The sequence below is a fragment of the Branchiostoma floridae genome, chromosome 6, assembly GCF_000003815.2.
Source record: "Branchiostoma floridae strain S238N-H82 chromosome 6, Bfl_VNyyK, whole genome shotgun sequence".
Lineage (NCBI taxonomy): Eukaryota > Metazoa > Chordata > Leptocardii > Amphioxiformes > Branchiostomatidae > Branchiostoma > Branchiostoma floridae.
In genome coordinates this window covers 10,399,123-10,426,877 of record NC_049984.1, presented here as the reverse complement: position 1 = coordinate 10,426,877, position 27,755 = coordinate 10,399,123, and the positions used below count along the sequence as shown (strand labels likewise).

The 27,755-nt window shown below is 41.8% G+C and overlaps 2 protein-coding genes across 2 annotated transcripts in view; one reads left to right on the top strand and one right to left on the bottom strand.

Moving 5' to 3' along the window:
• The window catches only part of LOC118417652 (cysteine-rich venom protein-like), a 47,558-nt gene extending 24,857 nt beyond the window's left edge, over positions 1-22,701 (top strand). The window contains exons 3-9 of the mRNA XM_035823281.1: positions 2,598-2,683; positions 16,236-16,327; positions 18,322-18,345; positions 19,883-19,975; positions 20,398-20,511; positions 21,011-21,136; positions 21,580-22,701. Coding sequence (XP_035679174.1) covers positions 2,598-2,683; positions 16,236-16,327; positions 18,322-18,345; positions 19,883-19,975; positions 20,398-20,511; positions 21,011-21,136; positions 21,580-21,704 — 660 coding nt within the window. The 3' untranslated portion in view covers positions 21,705-22,701. The remainder of the gene's footprint in view (positions 1-2,597; positions 2,684-16,235; positions 16,328-18,321; positions 18,346-19,882; positions 19,976-20,397; positions 20,512-21,010; positions 21,137-21,579) is intronic.
• Positions 22,702-22,985: 284 nt separating this feature from the next.
• Positions 22,986-27,704, bottom strand: LOC118417650 (tyrosinase-like). The gene is made up of 4 exons (XM_035823279.1): positions 25,681-27,704; positions 24,795-24,941; positions 24,273-24,427; positions 22,986-23,837 (listed from the first exon to the last, which is right to left on the bottom strand). The coding sequence occupies exons 1-4, from the start codon at positions 26,814-26,816 to the stop codon at positions 23,620-23,622; spliced, it is 1,656 nt and encodes a 551-aa protein (XP_035679172.1). The 5' UTR covers positions 26,817-27,704; the 3' UTR covers positions 22,986-23,619.
• Positions 27,705-27,755: the final 51 nt, after the last annotated feature.

Sequence of the window (27,755 nt, the reverse complement as noted above, 5' to 3'; positions counted from 1 at the left end):
ATATCCCCTTACGTTGTCCCATAACCACCACTTTGTTTTTTTTTTCATTCTTTTACTCTTAGGATTCAATTCGGGAGATCCGTACCTCGTGTCGTCAAAGACATTAAAACAGGCGTCAACTGTAGCGTTACCATCAAGCCAAACACAATAGAGCACCACGTTCAAATGCAGCAAATATATCAATGGCAATTATGCTATCCACGTTTAACAAGCTTGATATCAAAATGTACAAAATGCATCTCCAGCAAGCTCCCCTTTGTCTCTTTGTGAAGCATCGCTGACTCGTTCAAGTTTATCTTTTTAAGATAACTATTCTCTGGCATTTTCCGTTTCCCGCTGGGTTTTACGATGGATTACCTTAGGCAAAACGGCCATTAGAAACGCTACGAAGCAGCGGCGTGGTAGTAAATCTTACAGGACATAACTCCCAGCTCTCGGCAGTTTGGGCTTGCAGCATCCCCAAATCCTCTTGTTTCCGTGGTTTTCACGCCGGGCCCCACAGGGGTCTGGACAAGGTGATGCGTTACTGTCCAATGAGGAGTATCAGAGGATCTGTTTTCACGGCTTAAGCCCCGGTCACAAGAATCGTACGATTGGCTGCGATGGCGATTTCAGGCTTGGCATAAGCGCAGTACGTCGTAAGTCGGGGAAGAATTGGAAGCAATGGTTTAAATATATAAAGTTGTGGTCACAAGAATCGTAATGCATCGTACGATGAGGTCATAAGAGCGTACCTGCGTCAATCGCAGGTGAATCATAGTAAATCGGGGAGCATCCTATGACGAAAATAGAGCTGAAATAGATTTTGAACATGTTCAAAATTTCTCCACCGTCGTACGATTTTTATTGCCCCCATATCAGACTTCATTACGGCCATTTTTTTCTACTGATGAAGTTAAAGATTTATAAATTCTTAGCATGTGGTCATGGTTTCAGTTTCCCCTGATATTGTCGTTGTTGACGAAAAAAGAAACTATATCAGTTGCAACTGTTCACTGTAGCAACCCGAGAACAAGAGCCCGAAGAAGAGCCTGTGTTCAAGGCAATATTTTCCACGTGGTAGATTCAGTATCACGCACAGGAGATGCATGCATTTGTTTGATAGCTACATACTCTTGGGTTCATAATTAGATCAGATCTCAGCACTCGCCTGTTTCGGGTCAGTTTACCATAACCGTAACCAACTTGAACAGGGGAAACTTGAACAGAAAGGCAGGCTTATGATATAATATTTATGATATGATTTTTGTCTGATGGTATTTTTTCTTAATAGCATATCATAAAGAAAAAGCAAAATATGATTTTTAAAAAAGCCTGACTCGTAAAGACGGCAAGTAGGCCGATATAACCATACTAGTACCTGATTTGAATCTATGTTTGTAAGGCTCATTTTGTTATGGTTTCTTTTGATTTGTTTTTTTAGTAAAAGGCATCATAGGAAAGTATTCAACAGCTAGGTTCACATTTGGTTGGTTGAAGCACAAAAGCGGTCAGGCGGCTATTCAGAAGAGACACTAGTGGTAAAATCGTACGACGCTGGAAAAATTTTGAACATCATCCGATGCTCTGCGATGGCTGATTTTGATTACGATTTAGCTGCGATTCACTGCGATCATCGTGCGATATGCGGAATATGCCATCGCAAGGACGTCGTACGATTCTTGTGACCGGGGCTTTAAACGGTACCAGGACAATACTGCAGATTTCTTTATCAACGTAGCAGTGGATGTTAGAAAACAATTGATGATGGTAGAGATGATTTGATCATATGAATAAAGTCATCAATTTGTCTATAATAATTCAGACAGAAAATGCTGCAAAAGAGTATTAAAGATTGGACCAAACAAACTGGATTTGAAGTGCATTCTATCATGTTGGTAAAAGCGTACATCTGCTCCATAACAGCAATTTCAGCCGGGAGCTGGGCCAGTTCCAGAGGAATATTTGTCATTTCGTCTGAAAATGGAAACCCAGGCTGCACGATACAAGTGTGGAAAACTGCCAGGTTGTAATTGAATGCAATCGTGGCCACTGAAGTGAGACTGTATTTCATATGTTTTCTTGGAAAGAGAGAGATGATTTCTTAGAAGGAGAGTTCAAATCGTAAATAGGGTTACCTGTGCTTAAAAAAGTACCACGTACATGTACTTAAACCTGAACTACTAGCAACGTTCGGGACCCCGTAATTGTTATAGTGCCCCCCTCCCCAGAAAACTTTTCGTTCCCCAAGCAGCTAAGTAGAATGTTACCGTTTTGTCTCATCAGTTTGGCAAAAGTTACATAGCAACCTTGTAAGGGTTTTGTGCGGAGAAACTTAAGAGAACGGTTGCTTGCGGCTCTCATGAGATGGTGTACCCTCCATGCTTGGCGCAGTGTACTTGCCACTATGACAAAATCTTCCATTCGAGCGATCGCGATGATGTCACGGTGACGCTGTTGTAGGCAAAAAGCAGGTGTTTGGAAAAAAAGATTGATTTACATATTAACCAGTAATTTGATCTGCTAATTCAAATATCCATTTTTAATCCAATCCACTGACGCCCTGGTACGGGCACCAGCTATCAAATACCTATACTTCCTTCTTCTTCCCTCTTTAGGTTGTGTGGGCTGAGACGAACCGAGTTGGCTGTGGCGTGATGGAATGTGACGGCTTCACTATCATCGTCTGCAACTACGGACCCATGTAAGTAACAAAACAATTCAGCATTAAAAAGTCATCAAGCTATTCATAGAAAAGTAACTTGTTTAAAGCATTATTCAGTAGAGTACTGTCTCGCATTTATGCATATTACAATGTATTGTGGATATGATTGTATATATGTACGCTGATTTTATAGTTGATCATAGTTACCTTCGTTAGAAGATTCTGTTTTCTGTAACTTGCGTGTGTATGTGTGTGTGTGTGTGTGTTTGTGTGTAGTTGACCAGCATAACTCCAGAATGCCTGGATGGACTATATTATATATATAGGTACGTATATAGGTACGTGGGTACATGTAGGTCTCCATGAGACCTTGAAACGATTAGACTTTTGGCTCCCTAGTGGCTTGCTCTGATACTGCAGCGGACTTACGGGTTTGATCTGTCGAGTTTTGGACATGCTACAGTCGTGATTTTTGACTGGAAGATAGCTCTTGAAACGGAGTGATTTGAACGTAGATGCAATTATGCAAATTAGAATCTAATTTGCATATTGATGGGGACATCTTATGAGCCCACTCCGTTCCATGATAGGACTGTTTGAACGTTTGTTAGTCGGCAGGCCCATGGGAGGTTACAAGGAGAGAGTCGAGTACATATCGGTCCGCACAGCGTAACCGGACTTTGTTGGGAGCACGTTAGATGTATTAGTAGAGACAAAACTGGTTCTTGATTTTTCTGAAGTCAAGGCCCGTTCAATACTGTCCAATGTTCTTGGAGAATTGGGTTATTAGTCAAAGATGTCCGCTGTGAGTGGCTCAGCTTTACAGGGTTCGATAAACTTTACCGCACCGTATCGTTTTCACTTGTAGAATGTTGCACTTTTAGTTAGATAATCTGAATTTCATATCCAGCTGAGTCCCTAGATTCCATCTCCTGATCGAATCGTTCACGGACTTTGCTGGGGCTTTGCGTCTGATTGAATTTACAATTGATGGGATCTGATTGTGAACTTTCGGACAAACACGGCCACTTTCGTTTCCGTAGATTGAATTTTGGGGCCCCAATGTCACAAATCTGAAATAACTCGCTACTGGCATACCACCCCCCACCGCCCTCCAGTCACAAGTCTCTCACAAGCCATTAATAATTTTTATCCCAAACCCAAAAGGAATATATTTGAAGTCTTCTTGTGATAAATTTCAAACGGGTACCCAAAACCGTCAACGCAAAGGTATACAACTAGAAAGGCCGACATTTGCTTGAGAGCAAATACAGCATATTTCAGCCATCTCCCTCATGAAACAATAGGCCTTGAGGTCGTTGACCCCTTTGGCCATTGGAAAATGACCAAAAAAATCCCAAATATATCATTTTAAAGTAGTCCATGCCAAAAATTATACATGGGTCATTTGAATAGATATCTAGAGCACCCCTTTACCAATTTACGGGTCATTAGGTTGTAAATCGAGGGAACAGGAGCCAAAAATGTCCAAATTTTGTCAAAAAATTGCCATAAAATCGCAAAATTAAGCATTTTGTTGTACCGTATGGGAAAACTTTTATTGAATTTATGTGCACATAATTGAAGGGCACTTTTATACCAACTTTCAGATCATTTGGTTGTAAAACGAGGCTACAGGAGCCAAAAATGTCCTTTTTTGGTAAAAAAATGGCCAAAAATCGCAAAATTAAGTATTTTGTTGTACCGTATGGGAAAACTTTTATTGAATTTATGTGCACATAATTAAAGGGCACTTTTATGCCAAATTTCAGATCATTTGGTTGTAAAACGAGGCTACAGGAGCCAAAAATGTCCTTTTTTTGGTCAAAAAATGGCCAAAAATCGCAAAATTAAGCATTTTGTTGTACCGTATGGGAAAACTTTTATTGAATTTATGTGCACATAATTGAAGGGCACTTTTATACCAAATTTCAGATCATTTGGTTGTAAAACGAGGCTACAGGAGCCACAAATGTTCTTTTTTGGTCAAAAAATGGCCAAAAATCGCAAAATTAAGCATTTTGTTGTACCGTATGCCAAAACTGTAATTGAATCTAGGTGAGCATATGATCAAGGCACCTCTGTACCAAATTTCATGTCATTCGGCTGTAATACCAGGGTACAGGAGCCCAAAATATACATAAAAATTGACAAAAACCTCAATAAAATCATTTCAAAGGCAGATATGAAAAAAATGAAAAAAACACCTGAGGGTATTGGCTTACTCTACCTTTGTGCCAAATTTCAAGTCAATCGGTTAAAAAATGGCGGAGTTGATTCGATTTGAAGATTTGACAGGAGAAAGAAAGAAAGAAGAAAGAAAGAAACATTACGAATACAATATATTTCACCATACCTATGGTATGGCTGAAATATAAATAGCTAGGCTGGGAGTTCCAAAGCTCGCCCATTGAGTCACTCCTTTCCTGGCGATATACTGCGTATTTAGAAATATCTCTTCTCAGGAAAGGTCTAACAGAGTGGATGCGCAGTTGATACTTTTACGGTTTCTGGTCCCTCCCACCGGACAAGGTTTACAGAGCGTCTTGAAATAGAGGTTCGCTGTCAGAAGAAGGCAATATATGAACTAAAGGCATGAAACTCAGCAGGTCGATATGTTCAGAAACAAAAATAAACCGCAGGAAATCGACAAAAATAGCGCTCTGTCATTCGTACATTACTGGAGATTACATTTAATTGGGGACCAGAATACTTTCTACCAAAGATAATTTGTTCGTTATATGGCATTCTCAGGAGACAATTAGGTCCGCATGGGAGCTCATTATGTCACAGCTTCAGTGTAGGCTAATGAAATAGCTCGCATGGGGCGAACATCTTTGTTGTTGTCTGTATACAAGTCGGCAGCCCGATGTAATACAGATAAAGGTATGGGATGGACTAAGATTTAAGGCGGTATCTCACTGCACTTGGAGCACCGGTGAGGCACTGCGAGATTCGAAAGATCAGTCAACGAATGTCAGATATAAATGACGAATTCTATTACATTTTGTGTATTTTGTTGTCATCTAAGTCATACGCAAGTATCATACGCAAGTATACTAAGTATAACGCAATATCTAAATTATAAAAAGAAATATATGAAATAATCTAGCCATTTTAAAAAGGAGAACAGTTTCTACACAACATTTGCTTGCATTATGATTTATTAAATTTGATAAATTTGCGCATCTAAGCCAACCTTTACACGATAGACAACATACGGCGTGCACATAGAATTTGACAGTAACGAAAAATACGCGTAAATATAATGGATGGGGTGCAACATTATTTATGATATCATAACTTAAATCGTTTGATAAATGAAGCAATCACTTAATGAAGGAAGCAATTCTGTCATTTATAGCAATAACTGTAATGACTAAATTATCAAAGGTACATTGCTGGGTATGGTGAAGATTAGATCATTTGCATTAAATCTTTATGTTATAATTGAAACAAAGTTAGACGGGATCATGAACTAATGCCAAACAAATGCATGTTATCAAAATCTTGCAAACTCGCGTAACCCCAATTATGAAACGCGCGGAAATAAACTCATTTTTCATGAGCAAGACTATAGATGATATTTCACACGCAATGAAAGATCGTAGACACAACTCATTCGTTGGGAGACAAAGCTTAACAGAGATCACCAATTCCACATTGAATCCGGCAATCTAGTTGAGTCTTGTCAAAGATAAGGATGATCAACAAAAAATTATCCCCTCGTTTAAGTTATCCAACCCGTTTATGTAACAAAACGTTGGACACGTAATCTCCCACGTATTCCTGGAGAACAATAAGACAAACCCTTCAAGTAGAAATAGATTTAGAATAGCTGCTATTCCAACTTAAAATTCATCTATGTTTTTCATTATTTCTGTGTTCCTCTAGCCATCTGGCATGAAATAAAATTATTGTTGTTGATTTGTTAAACGTAGATCAACATTAAGATTTCCATATTACCTACTCATTTCGATTCTACCCTTCTGGTTACTCTATTACATATTCTGTCTTTCTAGTCCCCTTGCAGTAGCTAACCCACAATCGTACGGCAATGTTACCGATAGCTTCATATATGCCATAGAACAGGGACAAGAGAACCAATTAAAGTGAAAGATAATGAGTACCAGCGGGATGTTTGTATAACGAGAAGACAATACCCTGTTGTGCCATTTTGACACCGATGTTGGAAATTGAAATTATCTTTGTCCCCGCTAGACTTTATCATATTGGCGGCGTCGTCTGTGTGAAGAATGGAGGTGTCGGGATGCCGTGTGCAAATGGATGGAGTTTCATCAAGACGCCACTTTGTCTGAAAAGGCTTTACATTAAAAACGTCCAAATTAACTCCTGGGATTCGCGAGGAATAAGAACACAGTGCTGACACTGAAAAGCAAACTTCAGGGTCTGCCACAGGTGCTTTGCTGTAATAGGATATGATGAATATTTTCTGCGTGACATTACCAGTGATATCCCTGTGGCCGCTACAAGCAACAGAATATTGAGAAATATGTGTGAGGGCGTTTGAGACTGATTGGAGTCAAACCAAAAGGTTCCCCATGAACCTTTCTTTATGTAGAGCATCTCCAATGGCTCGTATGTCTCTTTTTCTGTATGAAAAGACATTACACGGTGCCATGGCCTGTGTTTAAGCTATAACAAGGAAATAACGAAACCTCTGTACAGCTTACCATTCACATTTCACAAACACACCAACTAGTGACAAACGTACCTATTTCATGCGTAAATCTACTCTACTAGTACTCCAACCTTGTCTTCGTCTTCTAAACTGTCTGACACTTGTCTACCCCGTATGTACATATCAATTCATACTCATCATTTTGTTTTGTAAATACCTACTGTTAGACTTCAGATCATGTGCAGTCACTGAAAGAAGACAGCGGATGCAGTCTGAAACGTCTGACTGTTTACAAAAAGTATCTAGTCACTTGAGTGACTTTGTACTGAATACCCTATGGATAACTCAAGCTCTAGACCTGCAGATTTCTTCTCTTCTGCGTGATGCTTCATTACAGCAAACGCACTTGCACATTACTATCAACACAACCATTCCCCATCTTCTGACAGCTATCATAAATTCCAAAGTATTTCCGCTCTCAGGAGGCAAAGCCTTTTAGCTGCTCGGTAATAATTATACTTATATAGGGCTTATAACAGTCTAGATTACAACACATGTTGTAAAGTCAACGTACGGCTTTATTGCCCAGAAGTCGTTTGTTTTGACTTTAAGGGAGAGGGAAGTAAAAGGACGACAGTCAAGATCCCGGCCGAAGTAGTAATATGAAACCGAAATGAATTAGATATATTCGTGCTCAATCTTCTTCATGAGAGCACCTCAAGGCATTGGGTGGGATAGATAGAGTTCTTTATGAAATCGAAAATATGAGAGAACTTTAGGTGATACAGAGCATTTCTTCAGTTGTTTGGCCGAGTTTGAAGTATGACATTGACAAATGAACATGACACTTCGTTCGGTTTAGAATAACTGCAACACACGATAAATCAAACAGGTAATATTAAGTATACAAAATCACAAGTTTCGCTCGCACAGATTCTATTATAGATACTACTCGTGACGGGACCGATTTTTTTGCTATGTGTGTTTCTTATGTTTCCTTACTGAAAGTAAAAAAAAAAGAAATGGTGCAACTTATTTCAATGCCTCTGTGGCACTTGATTGATGAAAGCTTCGTGATCTGAAATTCATCCTCTAATATCTTCATCATGACTTTGGAAAAGGTGACTAACCCACAACCTTTTGGTAAAGTTCAAGGCACTAGGCCAACCATCTGCAGAGATCTTCGCACTGAGTTACCGGGTTACTGACCTATACGGCCTGGCATCTACATTGAGCATTTTCCGTGCTAAAGCTCTGGTGAGCTGGTCTCTGGAATATATTGCTGCCCCGAAAGCCATTTGCGAAATGCCGTTGCGAGGCAGATACTTTTCAACGATCACCGAGATTACGATGGTAACAGGTGACTGGAAGGATGCGCATTTTCCGACTGGATGAGAAGCAGAGAGGCTTTCCTGGTCACTGAACTGACAATTTCCATCAGTCTTCCAGCCGCTGAAGCTCGGCGCCATAACTTTGATCCTGGTTCAGGGCCATGCGATAAGTCATGCCCAGCTGCAGGTTAGACGGACGTACTTTACGAGACAGTGACTATGCTTCAAGCATACGTCTGCCATCGGTCAAGCGATGGTAAGATGTTCGTGCTTCCTTCAGACCCTTGTAGTGCCTAGTGGCACAGAGGGCAGCAAGTTTTATTTGTTTTTCAGTAGCAGCGTATATTATTACAGGGGGCAAGCTAGCCCTCTCTCTTACCGTGCTTGGCTCCACGTAACGTCCCGCCTGAAAGACGGGTGCAGCCCCAACCGAGATCCGAGAGCCAGGACCCAGGATTGAACCGTCACCAACTACTAAGTAATTGGAACTAGGAGCTCAACTGTGAGGCTGCTACCAGTTCAGCTACCAGAGACATTCCTAAGATCATTATCAGTATAATCACCGCTACTTGTTGACTCACTAAGGCGGGCGTCATTGCTTTTTACTGTCTCTTGTTTGCTGCTGTCTATTGAACCCTCTCCCAACTCTCCCAACTTCGTATACAGCCCATCCCTAAGATAAATGCCAATGGGAAGTCGTTTTCCAGAGCTTGTGATTCCTTTGTGCATAAGCCCGTGCCCAGGGCCGCTATTGATTGCTGTGGTGGACTTTATTTCCCAAGTTTCTCTTTCCACTTGGAAGGACTCGTTCCTATCGGAATTGATCGACTCAACATAGCTGTGAGATATATATGTGAAGGGTGTTTGCTTGGAAAGAACGACGCATTGTATCTACAAATATGAAAGAGAGAACAAAACTCCATCTTTGATTAACCATTGCGAGAACTACAATTTCTGATCATCTAGCATTTATTGATACGTGGTCTTCTCCAAAACGTTTTCAAAAGATAATGCATATTTTTTATTCTATGGTGTTAATATAATGGCCATAAGCACATCAACGTTGTATATTGCCATCACTAGAGGCACTTTTTGCTCTTATACGATCCCTAAAACTCTCTATTCTCCTGAATACACGGGTCTGTGGAATCACATACGACAGGTGAACGGTGATAAAGTTAAACCTTACAACTTAAGTCCTTAGGAGTACCTCATCCTTTAAGCCAGGACTGCGGTAGTACCGACAGTATGCTCGCTGTTAAACTTTGATGGATGGCTTCCCTTATAGGAAGTAATGGGAGGCCGTCTTCTCACTTACCGACACTTGCGTCATTACACCTAGTTATGGTAAAGGTGTTATACTTGTCGGCCGATGATGAAGTAGGACTCCGCACCTTATCCTGACTTGGGCCCTTCAGCATCCGTCAGATGGTACAGCTTGTGACAGGAGAGTAATTTAGCAACATTTCCAGACTACAGCTTTTTCATTTCTACCTCACACATGTTGCTGCCATGGTCGATCACACGTATGAGCCATTTACGCAACAGCAAGTTTTCCACAGCTGAAGTTGTGAGGAAAATCCCTTGCTTTGAGAATGAGTAATACGATTCCCTGTGCCCCGTGCCCTCTTTCCGATACATTATCTAGGGAACCTCATAGTGATAGGCAACAGCAGGAAATATTCAGTAACAAAACGTTTGCTTATCAGAAGATTTATTTTCTTTTTGTATCAAAATGTCTTAACTGAATTGCGCCCTGCTAAATGATTAACACATGCTGATACTGATAATACGCGACGACGGGAATGACTTTTGGCTGTTATGTCTCCACGACATTAATCAGAGCGTATCGTGGTGGTCTTCTACTCTTAGCGACAAGTTTGGAGAGGCTCAAAGAATATTTTCTCAAACACGGTGCCGACGGACGATCCAATCTGCGTGCTTTGAGCCCTTTAGGTCCCATACAAGTTGAGGGAAAACATACGCATGAAATAAAAAGAAAAAAAATTCAAGGAGAAACTTGAGTATCTGGTTTTATGTTCTTCTCATAATCTCAGCTGTGTGTTCAGTTAGGGTGATGTCCATGACTTCTAGTGACCTCTCAGTGTCATTTCACGGAGAAGCGTTTATCTTGTACACTGCCTGGCCTTCACATTGTCTGAATGACGCAAGGACTAATATCTAGTCTCTAGATCCCTTCCTCGCGGCTTCCCCAACAGCAGTACGTTTATTCCGGTGCTTCAGGGATATGATAAGCCGTCCTCGAAACGGACTTCCGTGAAGCCCACAGGCCCATTGACGCGCTCATGATGTAACCCCACTATAAAACTCTCTCCACTAAGCATGTAAAACACCTGACTGTTTTTCTGAGATATCCTTTATGATCCCTGTTCACGCAAGCCCGAATCCATGCTGTTTTCTTTATCAATATAATGACAGAGATAGCCACATGCTTTTACGTAATGGCTTCCTACAAGCGGTATGTGAGGAAAATTGATGTATTGTGGTATTATACGTACGGTGGCATTTAGAGGACGGTAGCATGAAATATGTGCATAAACACACGTACAGGAAACGTATTGTTCAAGTCTATAATACCTCCCTGTATCGCACATTCCACAACTGCAACATGCTTACTTTTTCCTAAAAGATAGGATTGTGACTTAGACTTGATGATTTGGAAGAATTAGCCTAGGCAGACTAACGTGAGTACTTCAAGTTAATCTCATCACTCATCACACAGTTTGAATTCTTACAGTGTGTTGTTCGATGTATTTCTTTGTTGAATCCTTTAAATATATGAGTTAGATTCATGGTCGAAGCTTAACGTAGAATTGTCTACAACACACAGAAGAATAATAACTACGGTTTTGCCTGTTTGACTCAGCTTGTCGTCCATAAACACCATTAATCAACGGTATTCTCTTAATCACATTGAAGGAAAGTGACCATTATTCTTCTACTTTAAGACAGGATATGCTCTATATAACTTTTCGTTATACCGAATAAGCTCAAGTGTCCATTTTCATACATCTAAACAGAACAGTTTTAACTGACTTTTAAGATTCTTGCCTCTAAGTTTGCAGAAGGTTGCTTATAACTTAAAAAACAAACATTTAAAGGGTGGATCGGAAAGGATAGGGAGACGTTCTATATTGTTGTCCATATATCAAAACAGGATTACTCTTTTTACGATGAAATGTGTCAACATATGTAATCACGTATAGTTTCTGTAAAGCTGATGGCATCGGTATGGCCCTCAAACTCCAAAACATCACCACATGATCTTTCCTACTCTCTGCTATACATTCTGTCTGTAACCTTGCTTCTGACATCACATATCCATCATGCATAAAAAAAAAGGCCATGGCCACGGAGGTAACTACACCATACATCATAGCTAAGACTATAGTCAATACTTGGAAAAATGTCTACGGACAGACATACTTTCTCTGTAGGCAATACAAATTTCTATAACCTGGGACTAAATTGTGTTGTGATAGGCGATCAGGCAAAGTCACATACAATGTACCATAATATTGAATTGAATTGACCCCTGTTTGTCTGGTGGTGACTCTTTTATTCAAAATCCATGCTCGCCTTTCATGTGTATGGGAGAACATAATGCACGTTCGTTTTTCCTTTGAAATTCAGTGCACTGATATCTGCGTGGGGAAAATAACATTTCAGACGCTCAATCTCCCTCTCGAGCCTTATTGAAATGTGCAAATTGAGGGCGATAAAGATACCTTAGGATTGTGACATGGGACACTGTAAAACGGAAATTTTTTTCGAAGGTTTTATGTTCGCAGTTTTCGCGGCGACCTATTCACCGCGAACATGAAATTGATCCGTCTCCTTGCCGCCTTTTCCCTTGTTTCAATTGTGAAGTAAAACTCACAACGAATACTCCATTGCGAAAGTTAAATCCATTTGACTTTGATATCAATGATAGCATTATACGTTTGCAGAATCAACACGAATGCAACATATTACAAGGCAAACGTGAATTTCGCCTGCCCTATTGAAGTAATATATATCCACTGACCTACTTCGTTATCATGAGTTATCAATCCTCCCTTGACTTCTGGTAACAAAGTCAAGAATCAAATTCCTGTCACGTTCACCTCTTTTGCGTCTTAAGGGATATTAGTCCTTTCCCTGAGGCGTCTTTACATATTCACTAGAGAAGACATTAGCTGTCCGCGCGGTAACTAGTCATATGTAAATGGCAAAATAGGAATACAGTAATCACATATGTTCTAAAGTCGCCCTGATTTAGTGTATGATCATAAGCTTGTTGTGTTACACAACACACTGTGTGTGCTCACAACTACTTGTTTCGATTAAAATGCTGTTGTTGCAATACTAGTATCTTTTGTTGCTATCCTATGAGTATTCAGGTGTTGTCTATTGCAGAAAGATGTAACTTTTCCGTTCCCTTGACATACAGACATTATTTGACGATACATCCTGTGATATATGGGTTGGAAAAATAGGATTAACATCTCTCACTTTTATGAGCGTGCAGGGAATAGCACTTATCTTAACAACCGCCAATTCAGCACCAAGGTCGTGCCTGTCACTTACTCTAAAATCAAAGGAAAGCTGTCTTATATGTTTTCATTACAAATTAGTGAAAGCATTAAGCCACCAAAATAGTTCGAGCAAATATGTCACGACCTGGAGTATTGTTTTCCAACTAATATCGCTATCCTTCCCTTTGTAGTGACCAGGGAATATTTGTAGGGCAAACGCGGACCTGTTCTGAAGGGTCACGACTGAAGGTCACCGGGAAAACACAATCATCTACGGTGAAGATTACAGGCCCGATGTTTGAAGACGCTGCGAATGATCCACTCAAATCTCGCGTATTCGGTTGCCCCGGATCTCTCGCGGGCGAGGCCTTGGGGGATTCGCCAATCTACAAACCTGAATGCGTATGTCAACATATTCCACCTCTGTGCCGCCTTGTGTAACCGCCGAATAAAAAGTAGAAATATTTGAAATTGCTAAAAGCATCCCTGCAATCATAAAGTTCAAGTGTTGGGAAATTGAGCACCCAACCCTAGCTAACTTGGCGCCGGAATTTAACTCATGCTCTCCCACTTCATGCACTTTGCCCTCCTAGATCCCAGTCCCCTGTTGTGAATGAGGGAAGTAATTCTCGATAGAGGTATTGCTGCAGGGAACAAGACATATTGTATGGCATATGCACCATCGTACATATACAATACGTAGCAGCGCTAGCATTCTGAGCCCACTATCTATCTTACAACTTTTAACTTTAGTTCAAACGTTTATCTATCAATCCGCCTTCTAAAGACGTCGAGAAAATCAGCAAATCATCCCCAACTTTAAAGCATTCTTTCATACCTATCAAAAGTTGAACTTTGAAAGAAAAAATCTTAAAACATGAAAGAAACATTCCCCAAGGCGTGTTTATGCGCGGCATTTCAATTCATGTAAGTGCTCAGGTTGACACATCCTTTCAAAGGTTATCCGTTGTTCCGACCCTTCGCCTCTGTTATCCTCCCCCATTATTCAGTGCCTCTTTAGGCATATCAGTTCTGACTTAGTGTGACAAATGTGACGATCCTCCTGCAGCTGTAGATCTGTGCAGCCCGTATCAAAGCTAAGGCACTCCTCTATGCATATTTATCACTCATATCTTTGACGGCTCCATCCGTGCGTTGACCTGTTCCCTTTGATTTTGAACCGAGGTTGAAAATAGATAAAAGAGTGGTCTCGAAACAATTCAAATGTCACCAATAGAACAGTGATAGCTTAATTGTTCTTTCACGTGATAATCTATGGACAGTTTGCGTTTGGGCGTACAGTGTTTAGCATCAGGCTTTCTCTTTCCTGTTGCGTAGTTCAGTTATATGTCCTATTCAGTGATGCCGTTGACATTAGCCATTTCGATATATTGCGCCCACTTTATGTTCTGTATTATGTAAATCTAGCACTGAACAAAAAGTATGAAATGTTCCTTCGGTCATCACAAAGTGTAATTTTTTTACAATGTATGGAGATGTTCAAGCTCGACCTCACGATTCTGTCTACGGTCTAGAACTCCTAAGGGAGTAACGTTACAGGGAAGCAGCAATTTGGCTGACGATAAATGATTGAATATTCAATCTACTCACAATGGATAGTCAATAACTTACTGTATAATCTCAAACTTTTGAACAACAACAATAAGAGAGAAAGTCTATGGCGTTCTTCCCTGGCACATACTTGTGGGCCATTCTTCTGCATTTATGCCACACCAAACCGTGCCTACCGAGATCGTTAAAAAGCTTGTGATGGTCAGTCGGGATAAATTCACAAAAGAGGAAAAATTCACTCGTGTCACTTTGCCGAAATCAGGGCCAAGAAAATCGATGGATCAACATAAATGGTGTTTTCAGTAAGATTGGTCAAGCTATTGACTTTTTCATGCATTGGTCGGTACCTGTAACAATCACAATTTACTGGGAGGGATGGGTTTCACGGAATGCCAGGAATCTATTCAGGGTTACGAGGTCACCATAATTACTTTTCCTCGTATTTTCACCAATCGATGCCTCACATGTTCAATATTGTAAGGAGGGATGGATGTGTAGTAGGCCCATTCCACTAGGGATGTGACCACACTGTGACTGAGCGATTTCACAGAGCGCTCAATGAATGTCATAGATAAAAAGGATTGTTTTACGCTTTGTGTGTTTGTTGTCTGTTCATTGATACTTTAGCATTTTGCATGATATTCCAATCATGTAGTCAAGGGTTTCACAAAGCCGAGTTCTCGGCGCGATCGCCTGCTATTGGTCCACCTCTATATACCCTAGCTTCCCGATCCGTTCTCATTTGTCTACATGCTGTCCAATCCAAGGACAATTCAAGGTCGTTATGAAAGTAGATTTCGGCGGACTTTAAACCATATTGATTGTAGTACTAACGTATCATATACTCGTAATGGCCATATTTATTAACAACGTCGACGACAGCAGAATCGATGAAAAAGCTACCAGGGGCCTAAAGCACACAGGGGTCTTTAAATCATGCAAAACACGTTATGCCCAATAGGTTGCAATCTGCTTGTAATTACTTTCTGAGATTAGCTTCTGCTGATCCCAGTAAATAGTGCTGTATCATTTGCCAGGATAATCTTTGATTTGTGGGTTGTAAGTAAGGGGGAAATGGCTAGAAAAATAAATCTTAGGCCCCCTTTCCACTAGACGGCGATCGCGACGCGCTGTCACTGCGACCTACATAGGATATTGTATCCTTCGCTTACACACTGGGTATATCATACAGCATGTAGAAGTGTGACCGAGGAGACAACAACAACAAAACACAGAAAGTGTAAAAAATTAGTTTCCTTTTTACACAATTCGTTGAGTGATATGTCAAATTTTAGGTCGCAGAGAGAGCGCGGTGGGAGCGCCGTCCTAGTGGAAAGGGGGTATTAGCAATATATTTTACAGTTACTGTATTAGAACGAACTGGCCCAAGGTCCCAGAAAGGGACTTGTCTCAATCAATACAAGTCATCCAGTCCGCGTTGCAGCTAATGATAAGAGGAATCTATCTGCAAACTCTGACCAGTGATGATCTATGTCTATATTTTACAGCGGGAATCACCAAGGCGTCCCCCCGTACAAAGTGGGGACAGCCTGTACGAAGTGCGCCAGCGGTGCGGGGTGGTGCGACCACGGGCTGTGCGGTATGTATGTTCTCGGCTACATCAAACCTCCTTGATAGTCTACATAGTGTATCATGCAAATTAGGCTAACTTCACATTTCCAAACCGGGGCCCGGTCGGGCTGTTTTAAGAAACGAAAAAATAAAACTGTATACCTAGAACTAAACATAAATCTTGCCCACGACTCTCCTTTTTACGTTTTGTGTAGTTTTGTATCTTTCAAAGTTTCATATCATACTTTTCGTTCCCGAAAGCTGGCCAGTCGACCCCCGGTTTGTAAATGTGACCTGGGCATTACGAATTTAGCATATTTCAAAGACCAAATTTGAAAACACACAGTTGTACATTCAGTGATGTATGGTGGCTTGATAATAGCCACGGCAAGTTGGGTAACCTTGGATGCCTGTACTGCCAGCCAAACAAATAAATATGGTGCTTTGATTTATACCGAAATCGATTGTGCTCAGGGGGCCTGTCTACCACTTCTGTCTCTACTTTAGTGTTTTACATGCATTAGAGTGCTTTCAATGTGGATATACATATATATACTGTCACGAAAGATCACGAAACTTACTTGTCCTATTTTCAAAGTACGCGAAACTGCCCAACTAGTGGTATAGGTTGTCAACTTTGCTGTGCAAATAAGTTCTTCAGAGATTTAGTGTGTAATCGTCCCCTTCTGCAGCACCCTTGCGTCTCATCCAATCACTCCCTTACCTATATGTCAGCGCCACAGGACTAACATGCGCAAACAGACAAAGAAAACGGAGCCATGGGGAAATCATGGGAGGTACTTGGCTTCACGGTGGTAATCAGAAAGGCAATTGAGAGTACAGCGAAGTGTTATTAGGAGATGTCTACACGTGATAGAGATGCTGGGGACGCCATGATACAGCGTCATTGCTACTCATCTTCTGACAGTTCTAATTGTACATCTCGTCTCGAAATGACAGACAGGCAATTTCTACAAATGTCAATTTCTACAAATGTCAATTTTTGTTGAACAGTACTAAGGGTTATGGCAGATCAACGAGAATTCACCGGAATCATGTTAAATTTATACTTATTTTCTCTTCTTGGAACTATTTCAATCGTCATTTCTTGTTTATTTTCAGTTCAGTTCAGGTTATTTACGACTACTTACGAAGCACACTATACAACATAGCCACATGAAATTTACAACGCTCGTAAGATCTATTGATAGGCAAAAAACACTCGTTCAGATCTAAAGCTCAATAGTTTAGCCGATACCATGCCGTGCCGGGACTGTTCTATCGCTCGCTGTTGGAGGGAGTAGAGAGTTGTCCACGGCAATCTCCGGATTGGAGGTTCATCTCTCCAAGTAATTATGCCAATTTCCTGGGGCACGTCACCCCTATTGGCCTCATCTCCCGGCGTCTGGCACACATATTAGTCACTTCGGGGTCAAGTTCCCAACAGTCAGTCTTCCCGCAGGATAGACTTCGATTTCAGATATGTGGGACTGTCCACAGTACCGGAGACAAAGTATCTTCACTCCCAACCACTGAGGCGAGCAGGGAGATTAGAAATTGCAGTGGCGCAATCAATGCTGATTTAGCCGGACGGCCGTCAGGACATGATGCACTGTCAGTAGATAAGACGCAGCATGTTAAGTTACTGAGGGAGTTTAGCCTTAACGTCCGCCTTCATCCGATAATGGAGAAGAGATAAGGAAGAGTCGAGCCCCTGGCGTCTTAAACTTTGAAAGTTGTCGACATTACTTGCCCCAGCACACAGCTGGGAGAATACAGGATGCATACAAAATACTGAAGCATAGCCTTGATATTTATGCACTTCTTGTATTGAAAGGAAACCCATGTGAACCAACTGGGCTGGCATATTTTTACTGTATATTATGCAATGTTATTCTCTATCAAAATGCCATGTTCCACCAATTACGGATGGATTGTGCCGCATTTTTATGCTACATTTGTACGTACTAACGTATTACATGGCTGCAATTTTGTCATTTGCGTCTTTTCTCTTTGTTTCAGTGGATTGCCAAGACGGAGATTGTGGTAAGTACATTTGATACACCAGTAAGCGTATTAAGAATGTACAGTCAAACGTAGGAGCTTTTAAACACCTATTTCACTAGTTGACGACAACCAGCATGGCGTATCTTTCTATTGCCTTCTGTCATTACATTGCCGTCTATCTTTACACAGGATGTTGGCCTGAAATGCTAATTGTTCTGACAACATTCAATGTCTTCCACAAATTTTTCACTAGCACACGAGTAGCCAACACGTAATTTCCCTTGACAAACACGAATAAGTAACGCGACAAGCTAAAAGGTTTACTTATATTCTACATCAGCTCCGTTGAATAATAGGCGACTTCGAACCGAAAGACGCAAGATCATGAAACTGTACACGACTTCTTTCTCATCTGAATGAGATTTAACAAGGGGATGTGAGCTAAATAGTCTGTAAAATCGTTAGAGAAGACTTTGTGTAGTGAGGGCATGCAGACAGGTCGGTTTAGATCACGTTGCAAGTAGGAGAAAACCGCCGCTGTACGCACGCGTCAGTTGGTTTCACTCCGAAATAGAAACTTTAAATTACAGCAGGGCTGACTTTCATCTGTCGGTGTGGAGTAAACTTGTACATTTGCACACGAAGACGCCTGCTTGTAAAATCTTAGTAGGCACTACAAGGTGCATTTTAAAGTAACGTTAAATGATGAAGTGAAAATACAGCTTTCTGCATGGCGGATTCGCTAAAAGGAATACACGTGCATGCGCATGTACTTGCCCAAAGTGCAGTGCTGGCCGAAATAACTACTAGTATTTTGTAGCAAGGCGAACTATTTGTAAAAGCTTAAGACAGACATTTTCCAACCCATTACGCATGAGTTGCCAGACTTACATGTACAAAGTTACGTACGTACGTACTCTCGCGACCGTCTGGTCTCACCGTATGTCAACCTGTCATTTTGACTAGTTCTTTTCAACTGAACGTAACAGCTTCAACAATGCTGTTAGCAAGCTCGGTTTGAATTTGAAATAAACCGTCTTGGAGAGTTGAAGGGTCCCATGTGTGTCATTATACCACCTCCCTCTCCTCGTTCTTGGCGGATAGACATGAACGTTTCAACCTTTAAATGTGAAAGTACCGTTCTAATGAGACCTTAGCGTCGACCTTTCATGACCTTCAATACGTCATGTCAACCGAGACCGCACTTTCGGCATTATGAAACTTACTCTAGGCCTCTAGCACGGATTTTATCAGTATCGTCGGGAGTAGTTTCTTCTTCTTCTTCTTCTTCTTCCGGATGCGTGTCAACTTCATTAGGTTGAAGTCTCTGACACGGTGTGGCGGTAGGGGTAGACAAGGTGTAGACAAGGTGGTTGCCATGTTTTGCAATTTGGTTTTCATTATATTTGAAGGAGAGAGAGGGCCAAGCTCCTCAAGGGCAGGGGCGCCACTCCCTGTCCGCCATCCTACAGCTGTATGGCGGTGAGGTGCCCATTGTTTTTCCTACAAGGTGCCCATAGTTTTTCTATGGGGACCTTGTAGAGTATCAGTGACATGTACATGTTTTCCCCCGCAGAGTGCCCGCTGGTGTGTCAGAACTGCGGTGAGCTAGACACGGACACATGCACCTGTAGCTGCAAGGACGGCTGGGACGGACTGGACTGCGCAGGTCAGAGGTCAACACAGACTAGCCAGGAATGATTACGTGTGTGAATATGACGAAGGAAATACACAAGTGATGAAAAAGAATCCACTAAGACATTCAAATTAAATCTTTTTATTAAGAACTCCTTCTTGTCTGCGTGGTGTATGTTTACTCAGATAATACATGCTCTGTATTCTTTGTAGACCCTTTGTAACGTTACCCAGGAAAGTAAAAACGTATGCAGTACAAGTTCTAACCACAGAAGAGAATAACAGATTACACATATTACATATTCCATTTTTGTGTGAATATGTTCCAAGTTGGGTATTTTAGCAACGGATTGATGGTCAACTTATGTGTATCACTGCAATATCACTATACATGTATATATATTCTGGTGATGTATAGAGGATCATGTTGACCGCATTGCTCCCTGTGTCCCACAGATCTGTGTAACAACACGTATGCAGGCTGCTATGAGAACCCGGGCTACCCGCAGGCCGCCTGCAGTAGGTTATCCATGCTGCAGACCGGCTGCAGGGAGATGTGTGGGTACTGTGGTAAGTAGGAACCCAACAAAAAACCGACCCTACAGTTCCAGAGCAACTTGGTAGGGGGCCCAAACATACACCACGTATTCCTTACGTTACAAGCTATCTGCCCCCCACCCCAAAATCAAGACCATGGCACATCCAGGTCAAAAGATACCAAAAAGGAATTTCTGCTGCAGTACCAATACCAGGGGCCCAAAATTGACCTTAACCCTTGTCTTCCCAACACCTACCCATATACCAAATATCATTGTTATCCATCCAGGGGTACTTGACTTATGCTGACTATAAAAATCCAGAAACAAGACAAACAGACACACCGAAAACTGTATCTCCATTTTTCATTGAGATAACTAGCTATAGTAGCTCGATGAGACATATATATTTGCGATAACATTATTATTATAATCATGGTCTCCATCTCCACGTTGAACCGTCTAACTAGAGTCATTATTTGGAATGTACGCGGACGAGTGCTTCGCAACACTTAAAAATATATTTCCCACAGCGTTTGCGTCTGAAGACAGCGGGAATACTTGCTGCGGCGGGAAGATCTGTCACAACGGCGGAGTGTTGGACACGGTGAACGACTGCACCTGCACGTGTATGAACGGGTTCCACGGGGAAAACTGCCGTAAGGACAGCACTTACAACTCTAACAAACGTTTATTGTGTATATCATTTCTCTTACTAGACTCAAGCCCTTTTACCTTTGGAAATGTTCCTAAATACCCAGTGGTTCTTTTGGAGGGTAGCCAAGATGGATGCCACTGTGCTGTGAATATGACATATGCTGTAAATGATCAACAGTTTCCCAGCTTTGTATGCCAGCCTGCCTAAGTGCTTAGGCCAAGGACTGGCCCCTTGCTCCTCTCTGTCAAGAAATTCCATGTCGCACAGTCCTGTGCTCTAGCTATAGTTCCGTTTACATATGTGTTTTTCAGCCTTGATTCACAGTGACTTGATCAATGGGATGTTAATGAGAATGACCTATTCACATGGGCATATGGCGACTAGCTATCAAATACTATTTCCAACAACTTCTAATATAGCAACTTGTTTTATTTGTTATTGCAGAACATGAGGACGTTGTTGAGGAGAGTATGTCAGAGACGACCGGACCGAGAAGTACGGCAGTGCCCATGGGTACCAGTCTGGTGCTGTTTGTCCTCATATCATTGATGAAGATAGTCGCATTGTGATTTCCAGGCACCTGTATGTTGTCAACGATTGACGATAAGTACTAGAGGGTGTCAATGTACCTGTACAAAGCTTCTCTGGTACGGCTGATTGCAGCCTCACACTATGTCGCTAGACTGCGCTGATGCACAGTACTTGTGTAGTGAATGACATATCTACGAGACGAACGTTTATTCAGCATGGTTATAGAGACTGGATTGGAAAAGTAGCACATGTATCTTTCCGACATAGCACTTCTGTGACTTGTGGGAAGACGATAGATCTATTTGACAAGGTGTATGGTGACTTGAAGGGTCATACCCTCATGATGGTTATTAGAGAGGCTATAGAGAGGCCCTACATCTGGGCTGTAAAATTCCGTTCTGTCTTTTTATTTGTACAAATAACACTGACAAATGTTGTGGTCGTGTTGAAATGACCAGCGGTATAGTCTTTTTTCTTGATTGAAACAAGTGAGGTACACACAAATCTTGCAATGTCCTTTGTGTGTAGTTTTCAAACTTGCGCTCCATAATGTTAATTGGGCCGTGTTGATTTGCTGGCATGGCTGACATCCTCTAAGAACAAAAACACTGAAACGAGCGATCGCGCAAAAGAAAGTTTGGCGAAAAACGTTGCATTTAATAAAATTGATAAACTTGGTCTGGAGGGTTGGTTAAACAAATGACTAAGCACATAGAGTATGATGTACCAAACAACAGATTCTTCCCTTTTGTTTTTTCTTCACAATTTCATCTTTTGTTTTGAATTCACTCTGGCATTCTACGATATCAGTGTTCGTCTTCATGTCACTGCGATATCACTTTTCGTTTGCATATTACGGTAAAACTTTTTGGGGGGAAACGGACGAAAATTGATGCGAGCTGGATGTCACTCATGCTATAGAATCAATATGGCCTTACGTGTTGTTGTTTTGCACTACCTGTAGTGCCAGTGATTATCGCTTGAGGCATTGCAAAATCACATACTATAGAAACGTGTCCTGTTGCAGGTTTTATGGCTTCAAAGAGAAACAGGTGTTTCATACATGTAGGAGTCGCTACAAGGTGTACGTCCGCAAGACATGTTCAGTTCCACTGGTTCTGTTTCCGCAAAGTTTATAAAACAATAACCTACATAGAGCTTGTTTGCGTTACTTTAAACCGACAACATCGAGAAATAGCTTATTAACGCGCTATTAAGATTTCCAGACAGGCCTAGATGTTCGTGGCTTCGAAATGCACAGAATCGTATCAATGTACAGGAACGGAAAAAAACACAACAAGGCTATAGACTCTTTTCAGTTGCTGCAAACAGACATGTTAACATACTGATCAGCAAGTAAACTAAACAAACGCTGCTTACCTGTATGTAACTAAGGTCAATACAGAACTATAACAGATCGAGAGATGCCCATTCCACATGTACACATGGTTGCTAACTATACTACTACTTGTAAACAACTATCCAAACGTTTGTTAAAGCTGGCGTAGAAACTATTGTTACACCTTGCGACGTTGAATTAATTGTGAGTCACTCCGGTATTTTCGAGTATTAAAGTGTCTATTTTTGAACATCATACCATGGTACCAAGTCTCATTTATATATAAAATTGTGTGGCTTTCTTTACAGATTATAATAAATTGATAAGTAAAACAGTATTATTGAAAGGAAGTAGTTACGTTTCCGGTATACTATAAGCCAGTTTCATATTATAATCATACAAATATGACTAATGATATCTGGTAGTTAAGCTTGTTTTGACGCTTTACGTCGCTTATCAAATTTAGAATCCCCATATCTTATAAAAACAAAGCACACGGATGAAATGCATGACGTTTTAGTGATTTACATTTTCAATGACCACTTTATCCTTTAGCTTTATATACAATTCTAATAGCAGACATACCTCCTAACTTTACCATTGAATCCCTACCCTTAAGGGGCAGGCTTGCTTGTATAAGATTTTATGCAGTAGGCAAGCATCCCTAGAGCTGCAATACCTAGTGCAGCCGCTACACAGAAGCCCACTATCAGCCCTGCGGTGATGTGGGCAGGCTCCGGGCCTGCGGCGGTCACGGGTGTAGTAGTCATCATGGGTGTAGTAGTCGGGAGGACAGGGCAGTCGTCGGGCCCAATGTTACTGCCACTCATTCCTGTGGACGGTAAATTATTCTCTTATAACCTTATCATATTACAACTTCACAAATGTCTGATGCTAGCTTCATCACAGTGTAAGCAAACAACAGAATGTCCAGGACAAAAGATATAAAAACCGCAAGTTCAGCTTCAATACCAAGGCCATACACCAGGGGGTCCAAAATCGACCTTTGCCTTCGTCTTCCCAAAACGTACATGTACCCGCCTACCAAATATCATCACAAGCCACTTCTTACGTCATATTGACTGCAAATATCCGCAAACACACAGACACACAGAAACACGCGCATACGCACACACTCACACACAGACAGACAGACACGCCTACAGACATATGTATAAAAGACACACACACACACACACACACACACACACACACACACACACACACACACACACACACACACACACACACACACACAGGGCCATACCGTTGCTGCTGATATCAGCATAGTCGTATCCCAATGCGGTGGATCTCTTGTACACAGCAGCGTGTGAGATGGGCGGGAAGAGCGGGACGATGTTTTCATGGCGGTTGTGGCCTGGGGCGGCGCCAGACTCGGGAAGGGCGGCGTCAACGGAAACACTAAAGAGAAATAATCATTTTCATCTTCTCTTCTTCCTTAAACCAACAAAGTGTTAACAACAGGAAGAAATAACAATAGGTAAGAATAAACCAGGCATTTTGCAGTACTGCAGTAAGGGTTGCAAGCATCATTCCACAGGTAGAGACTAACCTAATAAGTCTCTACCAGACCCCATAGGCCGCTGGAAAAATAGTAGGAATTTAACAAAAATGTAGATTGGACAATACTCAATAGAATTAGCCTGCCATAGACGATAATTTTGCAACTTAGCAACTTTCATTCAGTCTATTGGCCAATTCCTACTTTTTTTTATCCAGCAACCTCTGCAGCGTGGTAGAGACTAGTCTATAAACGTCCGACCCTCACTTGTGTCTCCGCATCCATTTCTCGAAGATGCGGTCCATGAAACATCGGTGCAGATAGAAGATGGGATCGTTGGACGCCTGCCACAGTTGAGACATGGTCCCTCCTGTCCCGCCCAGGCTTTGGTGCACCTGCTCGTTCAGGTATCTCCTGAGGAATCATAGAACAGCGATATAGAACACGTTTCCAATCGCAGCTGGTCCTGTTACGGTCTGCTTCAGAAAAAAATGGGCATGGAGCCAAACAACAACAACCAACCCTGTCATTCCCACCCTAGTTGCCTCCGGGAAGGAGTTTAACCTCCGACATGCATGGGTATCATTTTTTCGTGGTGTGTTTGCGCCTATATCTCAAGATCCTTTCGATTGATTTGTATGAATTTTGGTATGTGGGTAGTTCCGATCGCCGAAGAAATATGACAATTTAAGTCATTCACCTTGGTCCTTGCCTGGCAGACAAGGTCAGTGACCAGGGTGGCTTAGGACTTGTGGAACATCAACTGCTATAGCGCTTGAAAAGGCTACTGATATATGGCAATAATAAAATCACAAAAAAACTTTTGATATTTCTCGGAGGCATGGGATTTTCAATATCTTGAAAAAATGAATGACTGAATGGATGGGTGAATGAATGAAGGACCTTAATTGTATGTTTATATTCTTAAAAGATGAGTACAGACATCTACAATATCGGCATCGGTAAAACAATATCAGTTTCTTTTATTTTGTCTTCGCTATACACGATTCATTCGCAAAGTTATCGATTGTCTTATACGTAATCCGAATTCTTTATCAGCCTCTCTTTATATACAAAACATTCATATATGTGTAGATGTATCTTTCTTCACCGTTCTACATGTCTGATTGGGTCACGGTTTATGTGTGCGTACCTGCCAGGGTCGTGTATGCCTGTTCCTGTATTCACAAATCCCTCCAGAAGATTCCGGAAGCTACAGTCGGACGTCTTGTTGTAACCGGCTTTGTCAAAAGTGGTGAGCCTCTGAGCAAAATTCACTTCCTTTTTTGCTGGAAGACTACCGTCTGCCTTTCGGATGATTGGCCCGGTGTCCACGTTCACGTCGCAGGGCTTAGCCCCTGTCGTGTTGGACGGGGCACACACGGTGTTCCAGCGGGAAAACACCGACATGTCGTCCAGCATCCCGCTCGCGTTGTTCGCACCCACAAGGTCATTGCTGCAGACGTTGGAACTGTTGCACGACGACGACTCGGTCCAGTCGTAGTACGGCAACGCGAAATCGTAGTCAGCGTTCACGACTTGGACCGCCAGTTCGAATGCCACCAAAAAGGCGCGATTCCACGTAGCGAAGCCCGCACTACCCTGAGAAAAGTCAAGACCACTAGGGAATGAATGGACGCCCGCGTAATATTGCAGATAGACAAAGAAATCATATGCAGAGACGTTCCTAAACTGGGGGACGATGCTTGCATTCGCGTAGGATTCGCTTGCCGCCACATATTGAATTTGTGCGTACTTGGTGTTGTTGATGTAAGCGATAAACTTGGCCTTCTCCTCTGCTGTTAGATTCAGAACGTTCTTCCTGATCAGAATTTTTGTCTCGGTGCAGTTCGAACCGCGAAACCCCCTCTTGCACATGCCGCAGTCTGCTCCGGCAAAGTTTCCCTCGCAGCTACAGAACCGTGTGAAGAACACACTAGGCCAGCGCCGGCGGTCGTCCAGGTTGTAGACAGGGGGCCATTCCGTCTGATTCGTAGGCGTCGGATCGGTGAAGTTAGCACACTGCCCCCTGCCTGTACCGCCGCAAGGCTCCGTAAACCCGGTGGGGACAGGACAACACTCCCGCCGCCTGAAGCTCGCAGCATCCGTGCACGCTCGTGGAAACTGTGCATCTGTGACTTGAAGCAGGGCCATCCACAACACGGCCACAAGAACGAGACGTTTTACGGTCGCCATTGTTTCACAGAGCACAGATTTCTGCCACACCCGGTCACAAACGATGAGAACAAAGATTCGTTTTTGTCTAGCTATCTTAAGCGTGTGACTCATAGTTACATATATTCCCAGATGACGCCCATAGAAATACCTTGATCGAACTACACAAAAGAATTTCGCCTTAGGAAATAAGATAATATTTGAACTTTCATAGCTTATTTGTACTTCTAAAGCAAAAAAGAAATGAGTGGATATGCTACCTTAATCTTATAATACGCGTTAGGTTATTCTGAGGTCATATTGGCATTTACCAGATGTTGCGCGGCGACATTTATATGTCGTTGTCTATGTCACACAAAACAATGTGGCTGTGTTTCATGTTGAACTGACACACCCACAGGTGTGTAGGGGTACTGACAGTAATCACGAATCATTGATTGATGGCTTTGGGGAAGGGATGATTATCTCAGGGTCATTGACGTTTGATCCTAGCAATAATGTACAGTGACGTTCCTGAATCGTAGGACTGCTTAGAAAATTGCCCATGCTTTTATGATGTTATCCGCTAGGGGGCAGGATGTGCGCGTGCAGCAACCGTCTTACCAAAAGGTAACTTAAGGTCATCCTAAGGCGTACGTGACGATATGGGGATATCCCGGGGCTATTAACGTAAGGGACGAACCGTGTGCAATACATATGGAATGAGCGTATTTGAAATAGTTAAATATTGGGCAGGTCATGTACTTACAGAAATGTGCCTCCACTTAAATGTATTATAGGGAAATGAAATGATATAATGCAATTCAAAATCAAACAAATCCATGGGCTATCATATTTGTGAAAAATTGTCTGGGTACATCAAATATTCAAAAGGCCACGTGACTTCTGACTATCTAAAGATGTGATTTTGCTTTTAATGAATTTATATGCATTTGTCCCTTCTATAGAATGTGGCCTTTTGCAGTGTATAGAGCAAACAATCGGACATAGTTACAAATCACTGTAAGTGTAAAGCAGCAAACTGGGCATATACGGCGATATATTGTGAATACA

What these genes read in the sequence shown, in the direction of transcription:
- LOC118417650 (XM_035823279.1), bottom strand. Translation starts at nt 26,816, where the DNA reads ATGAGTCACACGCTTAAGATAGCTAGACAAAAACGAATCTTTGTTCTC. An exon ending in GGCATACACGACCCTGGCAG is followed by an intron (nt 24,942 to 25,680) that starts GTACGCACACAT and finishes ATGATTCCTCAG; the next exon opens with GAGATACCTGAACGAGCAGG. An exon ending in AAATGGATGCGGAGACACAA is followed by an intron (nt 24,428 to 24,794) that starts GTGAGGGTCGGA and finishes ATTTCTCTTTAG; the next exon opens with TGTTTCCGTTGACGCCGCCC.